Source organism: Oncorhynchus mykiss, chromosome 16 (assembly GCF_013265735.2).
Source record: "Oncorhynchus mykiss isolate Arlee chromosome 16, USDA_OmykA_1.1, whole genome shotgun sequence".
NCBI lineage: Eukaryota > Metazoa > Chordata > Actinopteri > Salmoniformes > Salmonidae > Oncorhynchus > Oncorhynchus mykiss.
In genome coordinates this window covers 31,126,067-31,149,755 of record NC_048580.1, presented here as the reverse complement: position 1 = coordinate 31,149,755, position 23,689 = coordinate 31,126,067, and the positions used below count along the sequence as shown (strand labels likewise).

At 43.2% G+C, this 23,689-nt stretch overlaps 1 protein-coding gene across 1 annotated transcript in view; it reads left to right on the top strand.

Annotated features, from left to right (window-relative positions):
* The window catches only part of LOC110492870 (arginyl-tRNA--protein transferase 1), a 52,875-nt gene extending 33,236 nt beyond the window's left edge, over positions 1-19,639 (top strand). The window contains exon 4 of the mRNA XM_036945882.1: positions 19,457-19,639. Coding sequence (XP_036801777.1) covers positions 19,457-19,639 — 183 coding nt within the window. The remainder of the gene's footprint in view (positions 1-19,456) is intronic.
* Positions 19,640-23,689: the final 4,050 nt, after the last annotated feature.

Here is a 23,689-nt window from a genome sequence, read left to right as displayed (position 1 = left end):
GAGCCATCAACAATCACTAGTTAATAACAATTTATCCTCCATGTTGCCTTGGTGTGTGTGCATGTTAAGTAGAAACGCAACAGTTTTGTAATTTTTTGGGGAATTTACATTTAAATCAAATTAAATCAAATCTAATTTATTTGTATAGCCCTTCGTACATCAGCTGATATCTCAAAGTGCTGTACAGAAACCCAGCCTAAAACCCCAAACAGCAAGCAATGCAGATGTAGAAGCACCTTGTATGACTGTACCCCCTGGGAATTTAAATTGCTATGACATTGTTTAAAGTTATCTCAAACCTTTTGGAAAATAAATGCACAAACATGGAATATAATACATGATATAAGTACAAATTACATGATACAGTATTATTATTATTTTTTAGTTAATTGAGTAGAATCTGTAAAACTTGTGTGGTCCAGTAGAACTGTAGAAGTCATGATGGTACTGGATTAGCTAATGTTTTATTTATGAGTTGTAGCCTGAGGGTAAGACACGATTTCCATGATATCAACAAGATATGACAAACTGCCTCGTCCGTTCATCCTCATTTCCTTACAGTAAATACACTCACATATGTACACTGAACATAAAGTAAACGCAACATGCAACAATTTCAAGGATTTTACTTACAGTTCATATAAGAAAAAAGCCAATTTAAATAAATAAATTAGGCCTTGATCTATGGATTTCACATGACTGGGAATACAGATATACAATCTGTTGGTCAGAGGTACCTTACAAAAGAAATAAGGGTGCTGCCTCATGCAGTGCATCACATCTACTTCGCATAGAGTTGATCCGACTGTTGATTGTGGCCTGTGGAATGTTGTCCCACTCCTCTTCAATGTTTGTGCAAAGTTACTGGATATTGGGGGGTACTGGAACATACTGTCGTACACGTCGATCCAGACCATCCCAAACATGCTCAATGGGTGACATGTCTGGTAAGTATACAGGCCACCGAAAAACTGGGACTTTAAGCTTTCAGGAATTGTTTACAAATCCTTGTGACATGCATTACCATGCTGAAACATGAGGTGATGGCGGCGGATGAATGGCACGACAATGGGACTCAGGATTGCGTCACAGAATCTCTGTGCATTCAAATTGCCATCGATAAAATGCAATTGTGTTCATTGTCCATAGCTTATGCCTGCCCATACCAGAACCCCACCACCACCTTGGGGCACTCTGTTCACAACGTCAACATCAGCAAACTGCTCGCCCACACAACACCATATAAGCTGTCTGCCATCTGACCAGAACAGTTGAAACCAAGTTTCATGCATGAAGAGCACACTTCTCCAGTGTGCAATAGTGGCCATTGAAGCTGTGCATTTTCCCACTGAAGTCGGTTACGATGCCGAACTGCAGTCAGGTCAAGATCCTGGTGAGGACGACAAGCATGCAGATGAGCTTCCCTGAGACGGTTTCTGACAGTTTGTGTAGAAATGCATTGGTTATGCAAACCCACAGTTTCATCAGCTGTCAGGGTGGTAGATCTCAGATGATCCCGCAGTTGAAGAAACCGGATGTGAAGGTCCTGGGCTGGCGCGGTTGCACGTGGTCTGCGGTTGTGAGGCCAGTTGGACATACTGCCAAATTCTCTAAAAGAACGTTTGAGGTCTGTAATAAAGCCCTTTTTGTGGGGAAAATCTCATTCTGATTCATGTGAAATCCATAGATTAGGGCCTAATGAATTCATTTCAATTGACTGACTTCTTAATATGAACTGTAAATCTGTAAAATCGTTGAATGTTGCATTTACATTTTTGTTTAGTATATTTTTGTCTTCGTTTGCGGGTCTTTCGCTTGTACTGTTCATTATTTTATCTCCAATCGCTAGAATGAACAGTCCAGTCGGTTCTTTCTTTTTTTAGTCCTTCCTGCTCCTCTGTCCTCCACTGTGTGTGTTTTCCTCCCCTTCAATCTCTTTCTGTGTAAACCTCAAGGTATTCAGTGGCAGGTAGCAACATGCTCAGCTTAGTAGTGTAACTCGCAGGACTCAGCTTGTCCTACTCATTCGTTGTTATTCACTCTTTCTAGCCATGTGTGGGACCTCACATTCTATGTGTCACTTAGATGTGCACCTCTCTGCTCAGATTAAGAGTGACAGTGTTGAGGAATTTATAGGTAGCCAGTCAAAGGCTTTTTGAGGGGTAAGTTTATGATGTGTATATTGTTTGACCATTGCAAATTGTCCAAATGAATAATATTATTTTCAGTTAAGAACAAATTCTTATTTACAGGGAACAGTGGGTTAACTGCCTTGTTCAGGAGCAGAACAACAGATTGTCAGCTCGGGGATTCGATCCAGCAACCTTAAGTTTAGTGGCCCAATGCTCTAACCACTAGGCTACCTACCGCCCCACTGTTGTTTGGAAAGTCATATGATTCTTTCTCTATTGTGCAGCTGAGTGATATTTATAGTGTGTTCTATTTGTTTAGGATCTGTTTTCTTTAATTATTGTGGTGTGTGCGTTCTCTATTAAATACCGCAATGACAACTGTGCTATGACTAAACGTATGTTGACACCTACTTGTCGAACATCTCTTTTCAAAATCATGGGCATTAATATGGTGTTGGTGCCCCCCTGTGCTGCTATTCCACTCTTCTGGGAAGGCTTTCCACTAGATCAGGTATTCCAGAATTGGGGAACGGGGATCCTCGCAATGCCGTCGCGGGTACGCCAAATAAAAATGTGATTCCCATCTAAAATGTTTTTTTTGTTTTTTTTCAGCAATGGCTTTTTTTCTGGCCCCTCTTCTGTAAAGCCCAGCTCTGTGGATTGTATGGCTTAAAGTGGTTCTATGGACAGATACTCCAATCTTCGCTGTGGAACTTTGCAGCTCCTTCAGGGTTATCTTTGGTCTCTTTGTTGCCTCTCTGATCAATGCCCTCTGCCTCTCTGATCAGGCGACGAGCAATCCCGTATCCGGGAGCGTAATCATAGCCTCAAGCGCATTACCATAACGCAACGTTTCCTATTCATGAAATTAAATAAATATATTCAAACACAAGCTTAGCCTTTTGTTAACAACACTGTCATCTCAGATTTTCAAAATATGTGTTACAGCCAACGCTAGACAAGCATTTGTGTAAGTTTAGCATGGCATAATGCTATGCTAGGCTGTGCTGGCAGCAGGCAACATTTTCACAAAAATAAGAAAAGCAACCAAATTAAATCATTTACCTTTGAAGAACTTCAGATGCTTTCACTCAGGAGACTCCCAGTTAGATAGCAAACGTTCCTTTTTTCCAAAAATAATATTTTTGTAGCCGAAAAACTTCACGTTTGTTCATCCTGCTTGGCTGAGAAATCGACCGAAAATACAAACTATAACGCCAAACCTTTTTCAAAATTTGCTCCATAATATCGACAGAAACACGGCAAACGTTGTTTAGGATCCATCCTCAAGGTGTTTTTAACATATGTATTCGATAATATATCCGTGGAGGCAGTTGGTTTCTCATAAGAAACTACTGGAAAAATGGCTACCTCAGTATTTTACGCAAGGTTTTCTCCGAGAGACACCATGCGTCCACTCGCCCTATATGGTCTCTTACAGCCATTCTCCAATGGAAATGCCTAAAAAGACGTCACAATGCTGCAGACACCTTGGGGAAAACGTAAGCTGACTCCTAGCTTCTTCACAAGCATATAAGGAGTCATTGGCATGAGGCGGTTTTTAAAAAATGCGGCACTTCCTGATTGGATTTTTATCTGGGTTTTGCCTGTAACATCAGTTCTGTGGCACTCACAGACAATATCTTTGCAGTTTTGGAAACGTCAGAGTGTTTTCCTTCCAAAGCTGTCAATTATATGCATAGTCGAGCATCTTTTTGTGACAAAATATCTTGTTTAAAACGGGAAAGTTTTTCATCTAAAAATTAAAATAGCGCCCTCTATATCCAAGAAGTTAATGGTGTTCCGTGGGATATTCAAAGTTTCTGATATTTTTTTTATAACCAACCCTGATTGTTACTTCTCCACAACTTTGTACCTGACCTGTTTGGAGAGCTCCTTGGTCTTCATGGTGTCGCTTCCTTGGTGGTGCCCCTTGCTTAGTGGTGTTGCAGACTCTGGGACCATTCAGAGCAGGAATATATATACTGAGATCATGTGACAGATCATGTGAGACTTAGATTGCACATAGGTGGACTTTATTTAACTAATTATGTGACTTCTGAAGGTAATTGGTAGCACCAGATCTTATTAGGGGCTTTATAGCAAAGGGGTGAATACATATGCACGCACCACTTTTCTCTTTTTTATTTTTTTGAATTTTTTAAAATCTCCACGGATGGTTGTCGGCATGGTTGTATGCTCTGCAAAAACATATTCACGTTTTTAGTACACAATCCTTTTTATTTTTATTACACCTTTATTTAATTATCTATTTTATTACTTGGCTCGCAGTCTGCATTCCAATTCATCCCAAAGGTGTTCAATGGGGTTGAGGTCAGGGCTTTGTGCAGGCCAGTTAAGTTCTTCCACACCGATCTTGACAAACCATTTCTATATGGACCTCGCTATGTGCACCGGTTGGAAGCACAGAGTCATGTAGAATATCATTGTATGCTGTAGTGTTAAGATTTCCCTTCACTGGAACTAAGTGGCCTAGCCCGAACCATGAAAAACAGCCTCAGACCATTTTTCTTCCTCCACCGAACTTTACAGTTGACACTATGCATTGTGGCAGGTAGCGTTCTCCTGGCATTCACCAAACCCAGATTTGGCAAGCTATGCACCACTCCAGCCGATGCTTGGCATTGCACATGATGATCTTACGCTTGTGTGCGGCTGCTCAACCATGGAAACCCATTTCACAAAGCTCCCGACAAATAGTTATTGTGCTGCCGTTGCGTCTAGAGGCAGTTTGGAACAGATTATTTTTTACACGCTTCAGCACTCAGCGACCCTGTTATGTGAGCTTGTGTGGCCTACCACTGAGTCGTTGTTGCTACTAGACGTTTCCATAACAGCACTTACAGTTGACCGGTTCAGCTCTAGCACGGCAGAAATTTGACAGACTGACTTGTCGGAAATGTGGCATCCTATGACGATGCCATGTTGAATGTCACTTAGCTCTACAGTAAGGCCATTCTACTGCCAATATTTGTCTATGGAGATTGCATGGCTGTGCTCGATTTTATACACCTGTCAGCAACGGGTGTGGCTGAAATAGCCGAATTCACCAAATTGTAAGGGGTGTCCACATACTTTTGTATATGTAGTGTATCAAACCGGCCCAAGCCAAACTGTACTGGCATTGTCTGTTGCAGCACGTTACAGTGACTAGGGCATGGTGGATTTTGTCACACAACACAATGCCACAGATGTCTCAAGTTGACGGAGCATGCAATTGGCATGCTCACTGCAAGAATGTCTACCAGAGCTGTTGACAGAGAATGTAATGTTCATTTCTGTACCATAAGCCGCCTCCAAGGATGTTTTAGAGAATTTTGCAGGATGTCCAACCGGCCTCACAACTGCAGACCATGTGTAACCACACCAACCCACATCTGACTTCACTTGTGGGATCGTCTGAGACCATCCACCCGGACAGCTGAAGAATTTCTGCACAAACTATCAGAAACCATCTCAGGGATGCTCATTTGCGTGCTTCGTTGTCCTCACCAGGGTCTTGACCTGATTGCAGTTTGGCGTCATAACCGACTTCAGATTGCTCACCTTCGATGGTCACTGGCACAATGGGGAATTGTGCTCTTCACTCATGAATCATGGTTTCAACTGTACCGGGAAGATGTCAGACAGCGTGTATGGCGTTGTGTGGGCCAGCGGTTTGCTGATGTAGGACAGCATGTTCCAGTTCCCGCCAATATCCTGCAACTTCACACAGCCATTGAAGAGGAGTGGGACAACATTCCACAATCAACAGCCTGATCAACTCTATGCGAAGGAGCTGTGTCGCGCTGCATGAGGCAAATGGTGGTCACACCAGATACTGACTGGTTTTCTGATCCATGCCCTTAACTTTTTGTTTAAGGTATCTGTGACCATCAGATGTACAGTGGGGCAAAACAAGTATTTAGTCATCCACCAATTATGCAAGTTCTCCCACTTAAAAAGGTGAGAGTCCTGTAATTTTCATCATAGGCACACTTCAACTATGACAGACAAAATGAGAAAAAAAATCAGAAAATCACATTGTAGGATTTTTAATGAATTTATTTGCAAATTATGGTGGAAAATAAGTATTTGGTCACCTACAACCAAGCAAGATTTCTGGCTCTCACAGACCTGTAACTTATTCTTTAAGAGGCTCCTCTGTCCTCCACTCGTTACCTGTATTAATGGCACCTATTTGAACTTGTTATCAGTATAAAAGACACCTGTCCACAACCTCAAACAGTCACACTCCAAACTCCACAAGACCAAAGAGCTGTCAAAGGACACCAGAAACAAAATTGTAGACCTGCACCAGGCTGGGAAGACTGAATCTGCAATAGGTAAGCAGCTTGGTTTGAAGAAATCAACTGTGGGAGCAATTATTAGGAAATGGAAGACATACAAGACCACTGATAATCTCCCTCGATCTGGGGCTCCACGCAAAATCTCACTCCGTGGGGTCAAGATGATCACAAGAACGGTGAGCAAAAATCCCAGAACCACACAGGGGGACCTAGTGAATGACCTGCAGAGAGCTGGGACCAAATTAACAAAGCCTACCATCTCAAATCCTCAAATCCTGCAGTGCCAGACGTGTCCACCTGCTTAAGCCAGTACATGTCCAGGCCCGTCTGAAGTTTGCTAGAGAGCATTTGGATGATCCAGAAGAAGATTGGGAGAATATCATATGGTCAGATGAATCCAAAATATACCTTTTTGGTAAAAAAGTTGCATCCAAAGAACACCATACCTACAGTGAAGCATGGGGAAAATTACAGGCCTCTCTCATCTTTTTAAGTGGGAGAACTTGCACAATTGGTGGCTGACTAAATACTTTTTTGCCCCACTGTATGTCTGTGTTCCCAGTAGTGAAATCCATAGATTAGGGCCTAATGAATGCATTTCAATTGACTGATTTCCTGATTTGACTGAAATCCATAGATTAAAATGTAAATTGACTAAATTCCTTTTATGAACTGTAACTCAATAAAATCTTTGAAATTGTTGCTTTTATATTTTTGTTCACTGTATTCTTTTGCTCGTGTTTTTAACAAATCCTTAACAGCCCTGGTGTGGTGCTGCGTTCTGGGGATAATTCATTCTGCCAGGGGGCGCTGACAGGGTTGATGGGCCAGGGGTTAGGGTTCACGGGGCCATGTCAAATGATTGACTCAATGAGTTTTACTGACCGTGGATGGAGGGATAGAGAGAGGGAGAAGGGGTGTGAGGGTCGCAGGGGTTAAAGAAAGGGAGAGTTTGGACCTGGTGTGACTCTGAGAAGAGCCAGACCCTGCTATTTGGCAGCCATAGGTGTTTGCCTTGCCATAAACTTGGACTGGTTCATTTTTCACAACTGCGGCTGCACCTACCTCTCTGTCTGAATTCTATGAAACAAGCAAGGCTTTTTAGGCAGAGGAGGGGGATTCCAGAAAACTGATAATCACTGCTGGCAGAAGTTGGGGCCATAACACAGGCTAGTGATACTCACTCACATAAAGAGGGCTGGGGCTGTGTGTCTGTGGCTGGGACTGGGGCAGTATATGTTTGTGTCTATCGTTTCCCTGCCCATTAAGGACCTGTGGAGATGGAGAAGACTGGGACTTTATTTCGGGGGCTGGGGCCTTATGTCAGGGGCAATGGCTGAGGTTGGGGATATGGCTGGGGTTATATGTTTGTAGCAGTCTGTGCCGCCTCCTTGCCTTTAAAGACCAGGAGAGTTGATGGGGAGATAAAAGTGCCCTGTGAGTCTTGATGCCCATAAAGCCGCTCATTGCCCTCAGTCTGTTGGGCTCTGTCGAGATGTGATCCAGCAAAAATATTTTCTCGTCATGAACCTGTCATCTATGGAGCCCTGACGCGGAGCCGGGTGGAGCCAAGAGGAGTGGGGCGGTCTTGTTTTATTTATTTGAAGGTTGTCCTGTGGTAAAGTGTTGAGTGGGGTGAAAAGGCCTCGTGGGCCTCCAGTGTTTAAACAGCTAGGTTTAGTGTAAATCTCCCCCATACACAGACCCAGACATGTCCAGGGTCGACTGAAACCAGACTTGTCCAGGGCCAACTGACACACCACTGACTTATACCAGACAGAGTTTGTATTTGTGTGTTCCGACATTTTGGGGAGTGTGTGGTGGTGGGGGGTCGAGTGTGTGTTCCCTTTCAGTCAGTAACAACGGTACAACAGACTAAGGGGGAGTCGTACTCTCATGACTTCGGTTGAAGGATCTGCAGTCATGCCTGACAAAGCCAATGAAATCCGTGCCTTGTTGGAAGCCCCAGACCTAACAGGTAATAATTCATTCCTTAAATTATGCCGCTCTTTACCTCGGTGTGAACAGGAACGATTCACACTACTAAAACAAACAATTGGACCACAAGACTGTCTTAAATTGCAACTAAATTGCAACTAAACTGTCCCTTAGTGGGAGAGTGTGCTCTCAACTGGACGTTGAGTCCTGAAGTTTGTATGGTTCTCCTAAGATTTTTAATCACAAACAATTCCTAATTCTTCTAATTGTTCGGCCTGGCTATAGCAATAAGTAAGCTGGATAACGCGACCAAAACAACAAATGCTAACAAGCCGGATTTGGGTTTGCATGCCCCAATAAATTAAAAGATACTCACACATGTTGCCTTGTATGGCTCGGTGCATCCTCAGGCTGCCTTCGCTCGAATCAGTTTGTGTGCGAGACTAGTGGACGGCTGGCACTGTTCCCCCTAGTAGTCCTCAGTGCATGTTCTCTTGACAATTGTGTAGCCTTCTTTAGGGGGCTTGGCGTTTCCAATAGTGACTTCCTCTCCCGAGTGCCCGTACTTCGACTGAGTCTCAGTTGCGGCACAAAAAGATGGTTTGTGTCATTGGTCTGGACAAATGCCTCCCGGCTCTTGTGCGCTCTGTTGCCAGTTACTGGAAACTACTCGAAGAGAGAGGGCAAACAGGTTCTGTGGGTATCCCTGTGTCTGCCTTGGTTAAGCACCGTTTGCCTCTCTTCGCTGACCATGGCTAGTGGGGCGGCAGGGTAGCCTAGTGGTTAGAGCATTGGGCTAGTAACCGGAAGGTTGCAAGTTCAAATCCCCGAGCTGACAAGGTACAAATCTGTCGTTCTGCCCCTGAACAGGCCGTCATTGAAAATAAGAATTTGTTCTTAACTGACTTGCCTGGTTAAATAAAGGTAAAATAAAAAAAATTAAAAGTTAACAAGTGCTGCATAGCATGCTAGCCAGGTTAGCTAACTCGCTGAGGCAAGCTAACTACTACTAGCTATTCCTGCCACCCACGGTGGAGTTGCTTGGGTAGCTATCTTGTTTAGTATACGTAGTGTTAAGTCAATTTGTTATTGTAAACAGACTGTCCTGTGATTAAAATGGCTGGCTAACCTAGCTTAGACTAAAGAGCCTCCTGGCTAACGCATCAGCTAGCTAGCATGCATAACTTCTGGTGAATTAAACTTAATAGCGCTGACACGGCGCTATGGCAACCCCATTACTATTTTCAATTCCTGGAGTTGGAGGGAGTAGAGAAAGCGGGGCTTGCATGCTCCTCCGATAAGGAAGTAACCCCGAGCAGCCGTGGTGCTCCACAAAAAACATTACTGTGATGAGTGCCCCAACGTTTTGTTACGGAATACAGGGTACTACGTCAGCCATTGCCGGAGCCCTCATGCAGGCTATACAGTCTCACGGAAGCACAACGTGTGTTGAAGCTTGTCCAATTTTATCCCCCTAGAGTCGATGCCCGCGCCCCCGTGGAAATCAAATTAGCATAATAAAAAATCTCCAATCTATCAGTTTAAGCTTGAGATACCTGTTTTTTGCATTGGATGCATCAGAATCCACTGCATTGGCCGATATCGCACTTCCGTATTTACTGTGAAAGGTGACAGAGCTAGAGTGGTGTTTGTCAGGCCATGGGTCATCCCGAAAATGGGTCTACTGACAAAATTGTCTGTAGTGTCCGAACAGTTTGGCATTCAAACTATTAGCTCTCTATGGAATGATGAGACTGTCACAAACACTATGCTGCTCTAAGTCCCTCATGAGTGTCTTGGGACTTGTCTGAAGTCAGTACAGCTTCCAAACAGTTTGGGCTACACACTTGCATGTGAGAATGTGAATGTGTGCATATTTAACCTTTTCATGTGTGAGTTCCAAATAACGGTCCTCCTAGCATACATTTTTTTTTTTTAAATGCGTGATGTCAAAATACACTCACTGTTCCAAAATGTGATTGTTACGCAACAGGACAGTTACCCCGTACTGCCTTCAAACCAAGACACACCAAGGCTCTATTTCAACTATTTCAACTTGTGTATTTGAAATGATTTTCTAACAAGTTTTATTTTCTAACAGTTTGAATTGAGGTGTGTTGCGCCTCCTCATTAATTCACATAGAGTAGCCCGTTTCACTGTTGCGGACAATTTATGTTTGAGGTTTTACTGAACAGTACAAACTTCTCTCTTCAATGAGAGCCCGAGCAGTGTTTCCCAAGATCAATTATGCAGACATTTGCGCAGTATACCACCAACTTTTTTCTCCATCACATTTTCTGGCATTGCCTTCATTGATGTTTTCCTTACAAATAATAACTTTGGACGTGTGTGTTTCAATCAAAGTAAGAACCTTATTTTCTGTATATTGTGTTGTGGTTTCTACGTATTTACTGTTTTATTCACATGTTTTCATGTTCTGGTGACAAATCATGCATTCCGATTCTTTCATTGGTTTGTAATGGACACATGATGTGTGTAAAATACTTTTTTGAAGATTGTACTGATTATGATGAGCAAATGCTAAGCTATTTACCAGCTATGTGTGGCGCCATGGTTATGGACATTATACAATGCATTCTGGGTGTCACGTAAACGTCTGTCAGACCAAAGATGTTATAACATAATGAGGTCTTTCGAGTACACTTCCAGAAGTGAATGATGGTAGACACACCCCCTTCAACATGCATTCAGACCTAATTACTTTTTCCACATTTTGTTACGTTAGACTTTTTTTCCCTCATCAGTCTACACACAATACGCCATAATGTCAAAGCAAAAACAGTTTTTATATATTTTTGCAAAAAAATAAAAAAGTTTTCAGACCCTTTACTCAGTACTTTGTTGAAGAACCTTTGACAGCTATTATAGACTCAAGTCCTCTTAGGTACGCTACAAGAATGGCACACCTGTATTTGGGGAGTTTCTCCCATTCTTCTATTTTCAGCCTTCTCCAGAGATGTTCAAGTCTGTTCTCTGGCTGGGCCACTCAGGGACATTCATAGACTTGGCCCAAAGCCTGGTCTTTAAGTTTTGGTGGCCGGCCTTCTCTTGGCAGGTTTGTTGTGGTGCCTTATTCTTTCCATTTTTTAACAATGGATTTAACGGTGCTCCATGGGATGTTCAAAGTTTCAGATTTTTTTTAATAACCCATCCCTGATCTGTACTTCTCCACAACTTTGTCCCTGGCCTGTTTGGAGCGCTCCTTGATCTTCATGGTGCCACTTGCTTGGTGGTGCCACTTGCTTAGTGGTGTTGCAGACTCTGGTACCTTTCAGAACAGGTGTATATATATACTGAGGTCATGTGACAGATCATGTGACACTTAGATTGCACACAGGTGGACTTTATTTAACTAATTATGTGACTTCTGAAGGTAATTGGTAGCACCAGATCTTATTAGGGACTTCATAGCAAAGGGGGTGAATACATATGCACGCACAACTTTTCTTTTTATTTTTTTTATTTTTACATTTTAGATGTTATGTTTTCATTTAACTTCACCAATTTGGACTATTTTGTGTATGTCCATTACATAAAATCCATTTGAATTACAGGTTGTAATGCAAAAAAATAGGAAAAACGCTAAGGGGGATGAATACTTTTGCAAGGCACTGTCGCTGTGTGGGCTAATATAGTCAAAATGTTTTCCTTGGGGTAAGTTGAGCGAATGGAAAGTTGAGTAAATGTAAATGTTTTCTTCCCAGGCCTAATGCAAGGCATTATCGCTGGGATATGAGGAAACAGGGCCTGGCCTATGTTAAAAGTGTTACAAAAAAGTACAAATATTTTGTTGGTTGTTAAGCCTGTGTTAAAATTTGCTTAAAATTATTAAAATTAAGTCAAAAAAGCGATTGTGATTGTGTTCGGGAAATAAAGAAACACATGGTTTTTAAAAGGTAGAGGTTCAATTTCATTCAGTACAGACATTTGTTCACAGCTCAACTAAACCCATAAGTTATGCCAAGAGACCACCTTTTTTGGAGAAGCAATTTTTTGTAAACTATATAATTCCAATTTTTTTTCCAGGGATACACAACATCCTGAAATATACACTAAATCGCCAAAAGTATGTGGACACCCTTTCAAAGTAGTTTTGGTTATTTCAGCCTAACCCGTTGCTGACAGTTGTATAAAACCGAGCATACACCGTAATAGGATGCCACCTTTCCAACAAGTCGGTTTGTCAAATTTCTGCCCTGCTAGAGCTGCCAGTCAACTATAAGTGCTCTTATTGTGAAGTGGAAACGTCTAGGAGCAACAACTGCCCAGCTGTGAAGTGGTAAGCCATACAAGCTCACAGAACGGGACTGCTGAAGAGCATAACACGTAAAAATCCTTCTGTTCTCCGTTGCAATACTCACAACCGAGTTCCAAACTGCCTCTGGAAGCAACGTCAGCACAATAATTGTTAGTAGAGAGCTTTATGAAATGGGTTTCCATGGCGGAGCAGCCGCACACAAGCCTAAGATCACCATTCGCAATGCCAAGCATCGGCTTGAGTGGTGTAAAGTTCACCGCCATTGGAATCTGGAGCAGTGCAAACTCTTTCTCTGGAGTGATGAACCAAACTTTACCGTCTGTCAGTCCGACAGATTAGTCTGGGTTTGGCGGATGCCAGGAGAACCCTACCGGCCGCAATGCATAGTGCCAACTGTAAAGTTTGGTGGATGAGAAATAATGGTTCAGGCTAGGCCCCTTAGTTTTTCATGGTTCAGCCTAGGCCCCTTAGTTCCAATGAAGGGAAATCTTAACACTACAGCATACATTGACATTCTAGACGATTCCGTGCTTCCAACTTTGGGGTAGACCCTTTCCTGTTTCAGCTTAACAGCGTTCCTGTGAACAGAGCGAGGTCCATACAGAAATGGTTTGGCCTAATCGCCCGACCTCACTAATGCTTGTGACTGAATGGAAGCATGTCCCAGAAGAAATGTTCCAGCATCTAGTGGAAAGACTTCCCAGAAGAGTGGAGGCTGTTATAGCAGCAAAGGGGGGACTAACTCCATATTAATGCCCATGATTTTGTAATGAGATGTTTGACAAGCAGGTGTCCACATACTTTTGGACATGTTGTGTTTGTAGATGTCTTTGTTAGAAATAATTATATATTACCCTTGACGGAGTGATCCTGAAAGTTAAATATTGCTCAACTTAACCCACTCTACCCTACTGTTATCTACAACAGACCCCGAGAGCCTGGAGTTGGAAGTGGTCACATAATGTTTCACACACACACTTCTACAACTTCTTCCCCAACTATCCCTGTACTGGGTGGAGGGTGGCTGAAAACTCAATGGGAGATATGAGCAGGAAATAAGAACCAGATGTGGGTGTAAAACGAGGGGGAACAGGGAACCCCTCTCACTGAAACATGGAGCCGCCCTGGCTCCGCCCACTGTACCTCTACTTTACTGGTCCACAGTAGGCATCCACAACTCTGCATTGGGAAGACTTTTAACCGTAAAACTCAATAGAATACAACCCTATATGCCTTGAATCCCATAGTAACTCTGTACCCCACCACCAGTGGTTACAATAAGATCCAGATCCACAAAAACTGGTTAATCCAACTTTACAACAACACAACCTGAGATATGCTATAGCTACAGCCTTGGGCTAGATCTACCTGCCTGCCTGCCTCAGTCTTTCTCTACATGGCTTACTATACAATGGAACTGTCTCCACATACCAAAGCTATGTCTATGTTCCTTTCTCAATGCACTAAACACACTCAAACAGCAGTTTTTTTTCTGCAGAGGAGAAGAAAAGAGATACATGATAATGTTGGTGAGTTTGCTAATTCTGTAAGGTTTAATGCGTGTGAATTGGTGTGGGCGCATGTTTCTGTATGTGTGTGTAATTTAGGAGCTGTGTGTGTATGTGTTAAGTGGAAAGTGTTTTGGACAGTCTCCCCTGCATCTTTCCAACCACTTACCATTCCCCTCCAGAATTCAGTCAAACCTGCACTTAAGTTAAATTACATTGCACGAATAGAGGAAACATTTACTGGGTGAGAACAAAAGTAAAGTCAATTGAATGCAAATTCTGGGGTGTCTTTTTGAATCTGTGTTCCTTCACTGACAGTTTTATTGAATCTGCCTTAGTTTCTGTCCTTCTCCTGTCTCTCCCTCCTTCCCTCCTCTGTCAGCTAACCTCTCCCTTCTGTATCACCCCACTCTCTGTCTTTCCATCTCTCTTTCCATGTAGGGGTAGGGCCCAGTCATGCCGGCACTGTGAGCTCTCCTATCACTTCCATCAGCTCAACTTATGTCTCGTGACGTTAAATACCCTCCCTGCACTCATCTGCATCTAATTCTCACCCCTTCCCTCTTTCCATTTCTCTCTTTCCCTTTCTCTATCCCTCTTCTCTCCCTTCCCCTCTCCTCACACTCCTGACATCAGCTGGCGCTGCTCGAGTGCTGTGAAGTTTGTCCATGTCTCCTCTGCACGCTCTCCTTTTTTCTTTCACCCTATTTCTCTTGCACTCTAACACACTAACACAATCTCACTCTTTATCAATCTCTTTCTCACTTTTCTTTGTTTCTCTTTGGTGAAGTTAATGAGCCTTGCAGAGGCCGTCAATCGTCAGCATCATCTCCATATCTGTCTGAAGGAGTGCGCGTGGCAGGCAAGGGAGGGAGGAGGGGATGGAGATGGATGGATGGAATTGTGTGGGAAGCAAGCAGCCTTGTGCATTCTGAGGAGGAGGAGGAGAGGGTAGCAAATGAGGGTAGAGAATACAAAAAAAACAAACGGGGCTTTTTAGTTGTTGGTTTCTCTCACTATCAGTAGCCCTGACCAGACACGACCTCTATCCGTAACGGGGTAGACCTTTTCACCCCTTCTCTCTGCTCCGTCACAGACCAAGGCCGCGTTCATTAGTAATGGAGAACGTTTTGCAACAGAACATTTCCAGGTACTCCCTCCCTGTGTTAGTATTTTTTTCCCCCATTTGGTACAGAATGAACGCAACTCAGTTAGCCCGTTATCATCTGGCTTCTCGTCCAGCACTAGTACTTCTGGTACTCGGATTATAACCTACTGAGCTGGCAGCATGACACCATTTGATTTATATGAATAAATACATTTTCTCTCTCTTTTCTCTCCATGATGTGCATTTATGTTCTTTGCTCTTCTTTCCCAAGGCTCTTCCAACACACTCTTATTGGTATCAGTTTAGATATTGACAGCTGTTGTTAGATAAATAAGAGACAGATAAGGTGAGTGGACAACAGAAAACATGACGATGGCTGTATCACAAAGGGCACCCTATTCCTGTTATTGTCCACAGGTCCGCTGGCCAGGTAGACTGACTGTAGAAGTAATTGTGAAACTAGAGAGAAGAGAGAGGAAAATGATGATGAAGGGAGTGATTGAGAAAGAGAGTGAAGGAGGCGAGAGGGAGGGAGAGAGAAAGAAAGAAAGAAAGGGAGAGAAAGAAAGGACAAAAACAGGGAGAGTGTTAGAATACACAGTGAGGAAAGAGATGCATGAGGGAATGGGGAAAGAGAGTGAGAGAAGAGAAGAGACAGATCGATGAACTTAGCCTTAAGATGCTTTTGAGAAACGGGGCCCAGTCCAATAAGGAAAGGGAACAGACACACAAATAGTGGCCAGCCAGATTTCTCGCCCTCCTCCTTCCTCCTATTCTTTCTCTAATCACTTTCCTCTCAACCGTTCCAGAACACTAATCGCTGTGTCCATTCATATTTTGGGTTCTGTCCCTCCTCTCCCACTCCCGTCTTGTCTTCCTTTTTGTAGGAGTGCTGAGTTCTCTGACTGTGCCCTGACCAATGTTCTCTCTAAGCTGCGCACAGACGCGCAGCTCCCCCAGGACTGCCGCGCAAAAGAAATGCCAGCATGTCCAGAGATGCACAAGATTGAGCTTTGCTCAACTTGACTAATTTGCCATGTTAGTTTACACCAGAGGTCACCAACCCTTTGAGTGAAAATCCCTTTCTGAGTGTAAATTCAAGCCCAGATCTACCGTGCAGATTATTTTTAACATCACTTAAAAAATGTAAGCCTATGCAACATTAACTGTTTAAAAACAGTACTGTAGCAATGAGGTTTGGGCAGCAGGCTATAGGCCCAATACATTATCACCGCATATGGGCTTTGCTTGAATTGCCCTGCCAATGCATCTGATTGACCAGCGGTAGGCCTATAGTGCACTTGATTTACTCTCCGGGCCTGGAAAAAATGGGAACACTTTGCCTACCCACCGTGCAGGGAGACCTACCGCCAACAGCGTGAGATGAAAAAAATAGGAAAGCAAATGCTTTATAATTGGGTTTTTACAGAAATGTTTGGAGATTGACTAGGAATGCCTTGGAGATCGACCAGTAGATCGTGATCGACTGGTTGGTGACCACTGGTTTATAGTATCATTGTTTCCTTCTACTTTGGGAATTGTGATCGAATCAACATTAATATTTGTCCCTTTCAATGCAACATATCGAAACAAATGTAATTCTGCCAGACTTAGTCTGCCATTTTGTTTTAGGCAGAGTACATCGGAGGAGGATGCTATTGCATTGACAGGCACGAGCGGTCTCGAGTAAATGTGCTTGTTTTGAGATCAAAGCTGTATGTACCTAGTTAGTAAGTTGTAGCTAATTTCTGGTCAGCAATGGGGGACTGATTTGCTTCTTACAAGAGCACAAAATGTGTACATTTTTAGCCATCATTGAAAAGTCAGGTAAATGTTTTTTTGAAGGGGTGTGTTGTATTTTGAGACAGGCTTGAATAAGCTAAGATAATAGGCAGACAAAGACAATACATTGTCTGATTATATGTCAAAATTAATATGAGAATAATAATGAATTTTATTTTGTAAAGTGGTTTCTTGCATCAAACAACACAATACAACATTTTCAGTCACAGCCTTTTCTGAAGGACAAGTAGCTAAACAGGTTAATATCGAGCTCTGCATGTTTTAAAAAGGCTTGTAGGCCTACATCGAACACCACACATTGGCTGCTACTGTAGACTATAGCACAGCTAGAACATCTATTTCAATAGCTATTTCCATGTTAAAATTTTATGAGATCCATTTTCTAAATTTTTTGATGGTAGGCTACTCTGGTAGGCCTACATTATGATCAAATAGCCATAGTAGCCTATTTGGCCACTGTTAAAATTGTAACTTAGTGTGTACAGCCTCAGTGTTCACAGTAAACCTAAACGCAAGTTTGCCCTCAGCAAACCTAAAATTTGCTGTGTGCCAAAAAAAACAAGAGGGAACATTGGCCCAGGCCCTCCTCTGTCTCTCATTGTGGTTATATAGACCCTCTCTCTACATCTTTAAACTTTTATACCATCACCATGGAAATCTTTAAAGGCACAGAGATGTTATTCTGGGCTAAAGTTTGGACCGGGACATAAAAATAGGCCTAAATAATCTAATATGGGACCCGTTCCAAATGGTACCCTATTCCCCATATAGTCCACTACTTTTCACCAGAACCCTTATGGGCCTTGGTCAAAAGTGGTGAAATATATAGGGTATAGGGTGCCATTTGGAACACAAACATGGACGTTTTTAATGCCTAAATTCCAAATTCCGTCGTCCTGTATCTGTTTCTTGTCATGGTACAGGAGAGTACGGAGAGAGAGAAGCCTGCCCTTACAAGTTGGCTCACTTCACTCTGTCTGCTGAAGAAGTATTCTGGTGGTACAGAGTGTAACTGTGGCCTAGTCACTCCACCTACATCCCTCTCCATTTCTCCCTCCATCCCTCCCTCCTTGTGTCCCTTCACTCATCCGTGCCCACGGCTGTTCACAAGAGGTCCAGCACAGTGTGTGTCTGTGTGTGCACACTGGTGTGCGTGTGTGTGTGTGCATATGTGTGTGTGTGCAGGTGTGTGCGTGTGAGAGAAACATGTGGAGGTGTGCTTTTGCTGAGCAGTAATGAGGGAACCCATAGACTAGTCGTGGTGAAGTGTGACAGTGTGTTGACAGTCGGGGAACATCAGTGGGTGTAGGGGAAAGCAGGAAAAGTCGTATTCATTTGGCACCAAATGGAAGAAAACACTGAATCAGGGAGAGACTACTTGAACTTGTTTTAATTTTCCATTGCAAAACATTTTGCTACAATGTGCCCTTATGAATATGACCCTGGTCCTGTCCATGGCCTTACCCTGTCCCCAAACCCGGACCAAGGGTACCGTATAGACAAGCAGCCGCCAGGGCAGGACCCCAATGGCCCCACCCTTCTTAGATTATTTATTGCATTTTTTTTGTGAGCAGTGATAAGACAAGTCTGTTCTCATGGCATTCTGCTTGTGAAAACAGGCTGCATAGTTTCCATGCAGGCCCACTGACAGACAAGTCACAGTCAGTGATGGTATAGCAAAATATATTTTATTATTGTGAGAGAGAGCCCCTCGTCCTCACCCAAGTGTGTGTGTGTGTGTGTGTGTGTGTGTGTGTGTGTGTGTGTGTGTGTGTGTGTGTGTGTGTGTGTGTGTGTGTGTGTGTGTGTGTGCATGAGTGTTTGAGATGGTGCAGAAGCCCTCTTGTAGGCGCCTGCTTGTTTATTGCATAATCTTTTGTTTGTGTGTTTATCAGTGTCCGTGTGTTTGGGCATGAGTGTGTGTTTTGTTCATGTGTGTGTTTGTGAGCCTGTGTGTTTATGTAAGTGTGTGTGTGTGTGAGACGGTGTAGAAGGCCTGTTGGAGGCGCCTGCTTATTTATAGTGTAATCTGTGTTTGTTTGGAGCCCTGTGATCGACTCCAGGCCTCTGATAAAAGGCCAAGTATCTGCTGCTGCATTCTACTCTTTTCTCGCTTTCTTTCTCTTCAGCCTTTTCCTCTACACTAGACTCAGACTTCAGCCTTTTCTTCTTAATCAGACTTTCCCCATGATCTCTAAGTATTACTCAAAATATTGTGTAAACCTCTTGGAGTAGCGTATTAAATTGGTGTTGGGTTGATGTTTGCTGCACCCGGGTTCCAGTACTGGTCGGACCACCTCCCGAATACGCCCCCTGAAGTTGCTGCAGGATTATGTTATATATGGTAAAATAACAACCCCTCTCTCTCTCTCTCCAGGGGCAGTACCAGCCTTCAGACCTCCTGTGCCCAGAGACGTATGTCTTTGTGCCCATAGAGAGCTGCATCCCAAGCCTGGAGCAGACCCACTACGCCCGCTTCAACCAGGAACCTGACGCAGGTAATGAACACAGCTCCCTACTGTACACTAGGAACACTACCCTACAGCAATCAGCACACTGACCTATCAGTCATTCTTGGTCGGCAATAGCCTCAAGATTAGAGAAGTGGGACAGTAATCGGAGGGTTGTTGATTCGGATCCCCGGGGGAAATATGGCTGGAGTGAGCCGGCAACCGGAGGGTTGCTTTCATCAGAATCTCAGGTGCCATCTACTGCCGTTGTGCCCGTAAGCAAGGCACTAAACCTCTACAACTGGTTGGGGTTGGGAATATCATAAGACATAATAAAAAGCACATTTCCAATTCACATTGGACAATGTTGCATTCCACACACTGAAAACTGACAACCCACTCATCCAATCATCCCCTTAGACCACGGGTTCCCCAACTTTTTCACTCAGGCCCCCCAGCTATTTTGCGCCCTATAGGCAATATCAAAATGCGTAAAAACGACCTAAGAAATGTGTTAAATTACCAGAGCTTTTCACTTGGCCCATTATATTAGGCTATTGGTTTCTGCCTACAGACAGAATCTAAAACAAGAAGCTCCCACGCTCAGGTCTGTTCAACGCTGGTCCGACCAATCTGATTCCACGCTTCAAGACTGCTTTGATCATGTGGATTGGGATATGTTCCGTACTGCGTCAAACAACAACATTGACGAATACGCTGATTCGGTGAGCGAGTTCATTAGAAAGTGCATTGATGATGTCGTACCCATAGCAAAGATTAAAACATTCCCAAACCAGAAACCGTGGATTGATGGCAGCATTCTTGTGAAACTGAAAGCTTGAACCACTTCTTTTAACTAGGGCAAGGTAACCGGAAACATGACCGAATAAAAACAGTGTAGCTATTCCCTCCGCAAGGCAATGAAACAAGCTAAGCGCCAGTATAGAGTCAAAGTAGAGTCGCAATTCAACTGCTCAGACACAAGAGGTACAGTGGGGCAAACAAGTATTTAGTCAGCCACCAATTGTGCAAGTTCTCCCACTTAAAAAGATGAGAGAGGCGTGTAATTTTCATCATAGGTACACTTCAACTATGACAGACAAAATGAGAAAAAAAATCCAGAAAATCACATTGAAGGAGTTTTAATGAATTTATTTGCAAATTATGGTGGAAAATAAGTATTTGGTCAATAACAAAAGTTTCTCAATACTTTGTTATAAACCCTTTGTTGGCAATGACAGAGGTCAAACGTTTTCTGTAAGTCTTCACAAGGTTTTCACACACTGTTGCTGGTATTTTGGCCCATTCCTCCATGCAGATCTCCTCTAGAGCAGTGATGTTGCTGGGGCTGTTGCTGGGCAACACAGACTTTCAACTCCCTCCAAAGATTTTCTATGGGGTTGAGATCTGGAGACTGGCTAGGCCACTCCAGGATCTTGAAATGCTTCTTCCGAAGCCACTCCTTTGTTGCCCGGGCGGTGTGTTTGGGATCATTGTCATGCTGAAAGACCCAGCCACGTTTAATCTTCAATGCCCTTGCTGATGGAAGGAAGTTTTCACTCAAAATCTCACAATACATGGCCCCATTCGCTTCACATTAGGTATGGTGTTCTTTGGATGCAACTCAACATTCTTTGTCCTCCAAACACAACGAGTTGAGTTTTTACCAAAAAGTTATATTTTGATTTCATCTGACCATATGACATTCTCCCAATCTTCTTCTGGATCATCCAAATGCTCTCTAGCAAACTTCAGACGGGCCTGGACATGTACTGGCTTAAGCAGGGGGACACGTCTGGCACTGCAGGATATGAGTCCCTGGCGGCGTAGTGTGTTACTGATGGTAGGCTTTGTTACTTTGGTCCCAGCTGTCTGCAGGTCATTCACTAGGTCCCCCTGTGTGGTTCTGGGATTTTTGATCACCGTTCTTGTGATCATCTTGACCCCACGGAGTGAGATTTTGCGTGGAGCCCCAGATCGAGGGAGATTATCAGTGGTCTTGTATGTCTTCCATTTCCTAATAATTGCTCCCACAGTTGATTTCTTCAAACCAAGCTGCTTACCTATTGCAGATTCAGTCTTTCCAGCCTGGTGCAGGTCTACAATGTTGTTTCTGGTGTCCTTTGACAGCTCTTTGGTCTTGGCCATAGTGGAGTTTGGAATGTGACTGTTTGAGGTTGTGGACAGGTGTATTTTATACTGATAACAAGTTCAAACCGGTGCCATTAATACAGGTAACGAGTGGAGGACAGAGGAGCCTCTTAAAGAAGAAGTTACAGCTCTGTGAGAGCCAGATATCTTGCTTGTTTGTAGGTGACCAAATACTTATTTTCCACCATAATTTGCAAATAAATTCATTAAAAATCCTACAATGTGATTTTCTGGATTTTTTTTCTCATTTTGTCTGTCATAGTTGAAGTGTACCTATAATGAAAATTACAGGAACTCTCTCATCTTTTTAAGTGGGATAACTTGCACAATTGGTGGCTGACTAAATACTTTTTGCCCCACTGTGTATCACTAGCCACTTTAAACAATGCTACTTAATAATGCTACTTAATATAATGTTTACATACCCTACATTACTCATCTCATATGTATATACTGTACTCTATATCATCTAATGCATCTTTATGTAATACATGTATCACTAGCCACTAACTATGCCACTTTGTTTACATACCCTACATTTCTCATATGTATATACTGTACTCGATACCATCTACTGCATCTTGCCTATGCCGTTCTGTACCATCACTCATTCATATATCTTTATGTACATATTCTTTATCCCTTTACATGTGTGTGTATAAAGTAGTAGTTTTGGAATTGTTAGGGTAGATTACTCGTTGGTTATTACTGCATTGTCGGAACTAGAAGCACAAGCATTTCGCTACACTCGCATTAACATCTGCCTATGTGACAAATAAATTCGATTTTGATTTGATTAGGATAGACATTGTTTGAAGAGAGCAGAGTTGGAGAGAGAGCAGACACCTGCACTTTCTCTTGAGCTGCGTTTTGCAGATAGGCTACCTTTTAGGAGAGGAATGATTTTCAGACAGAGATATATGGGTGATGAATATTTATTTCCAGGCAATCTAGAAGTTAATTTCCTTGGAAAGATACCTGTCCCGTACTTCTCCACCCATGCATATAGACTACATGCACGCGCCCCTGATCTCGCATGCCCAAGAGGAGAGGTAGGCCAAAGGCAACTGAACTTGAAGAAGCAAAAAAAAAATGTGCGGACACTTGCACTTGCTCTTTAGGTTTTGCATATAGGACGAAGCCTACCTTTAGGAGCGGGACCATTTGCAGTGCAAACATATAGGCCATTTGATCTCGCATTTACAACTAGGAGATGTAGGCTACTGAACTTGAAGTTGCGAATGCTGAGTGTGTGAATAATGCGAGAAAGAGGTGCTTTTAATACAATAGGTAGTAAGCTAATGCATGCAAAGTAGAAAGATTTAGTTTCCAAATAATCCCAAAGTTGTCTGTCTCACCACCTGCTCCCACCTGCAGCATGTAAAATGCTGACCACACAGTAATCTCTGTCAGGACCCGCAGATCACATGGATATCCCGTGGTAATGCAGCCCACCACATTGGTCCTACTTTAAAAATTAAAAATAAAATACAATTTCAAGCTGTTTTGGATGCGTATGTGCTCGGATGAACCGTGTGTGAACCGAACTGATCCAAGTCTGATCGTGCAGTATGTTGAAACCTCTGGGATGGCTCCAGACACGGAGCGGTCCCTGAACCCAGGTCAGTTTGTGTGCTAGCTCAACTGGCTCCACTGTGGTCTGAGAGCTGACACTGTCATTAATGAGGACTCAGGGCTGCGTCCCAAATGGCACCCTGACCTGGGGCCCTGGTAAGAAGTATTGTACTATGTAGGGAAAAGGGTGACATTTGGGATGCAGCCTCAGTGTTATTATTTCCAGAATAATGATATCAGTGATAAAAGCTGGGCCGACCAGGAGGCGTCACGGATGGAAGAGAGCGGTTGGAGAGGAGGAGAAGGAGAGAGAGGGTTCACTGCAGGTAACTGGCTAGTGGGGTACTTAAAAGTACTCTTTCTCTCTCTCACACACACACAGTCCCCTCTCTCTCCCTCTCCAATCTATGTCCTGCTCTGCTGACTGTGCAGTT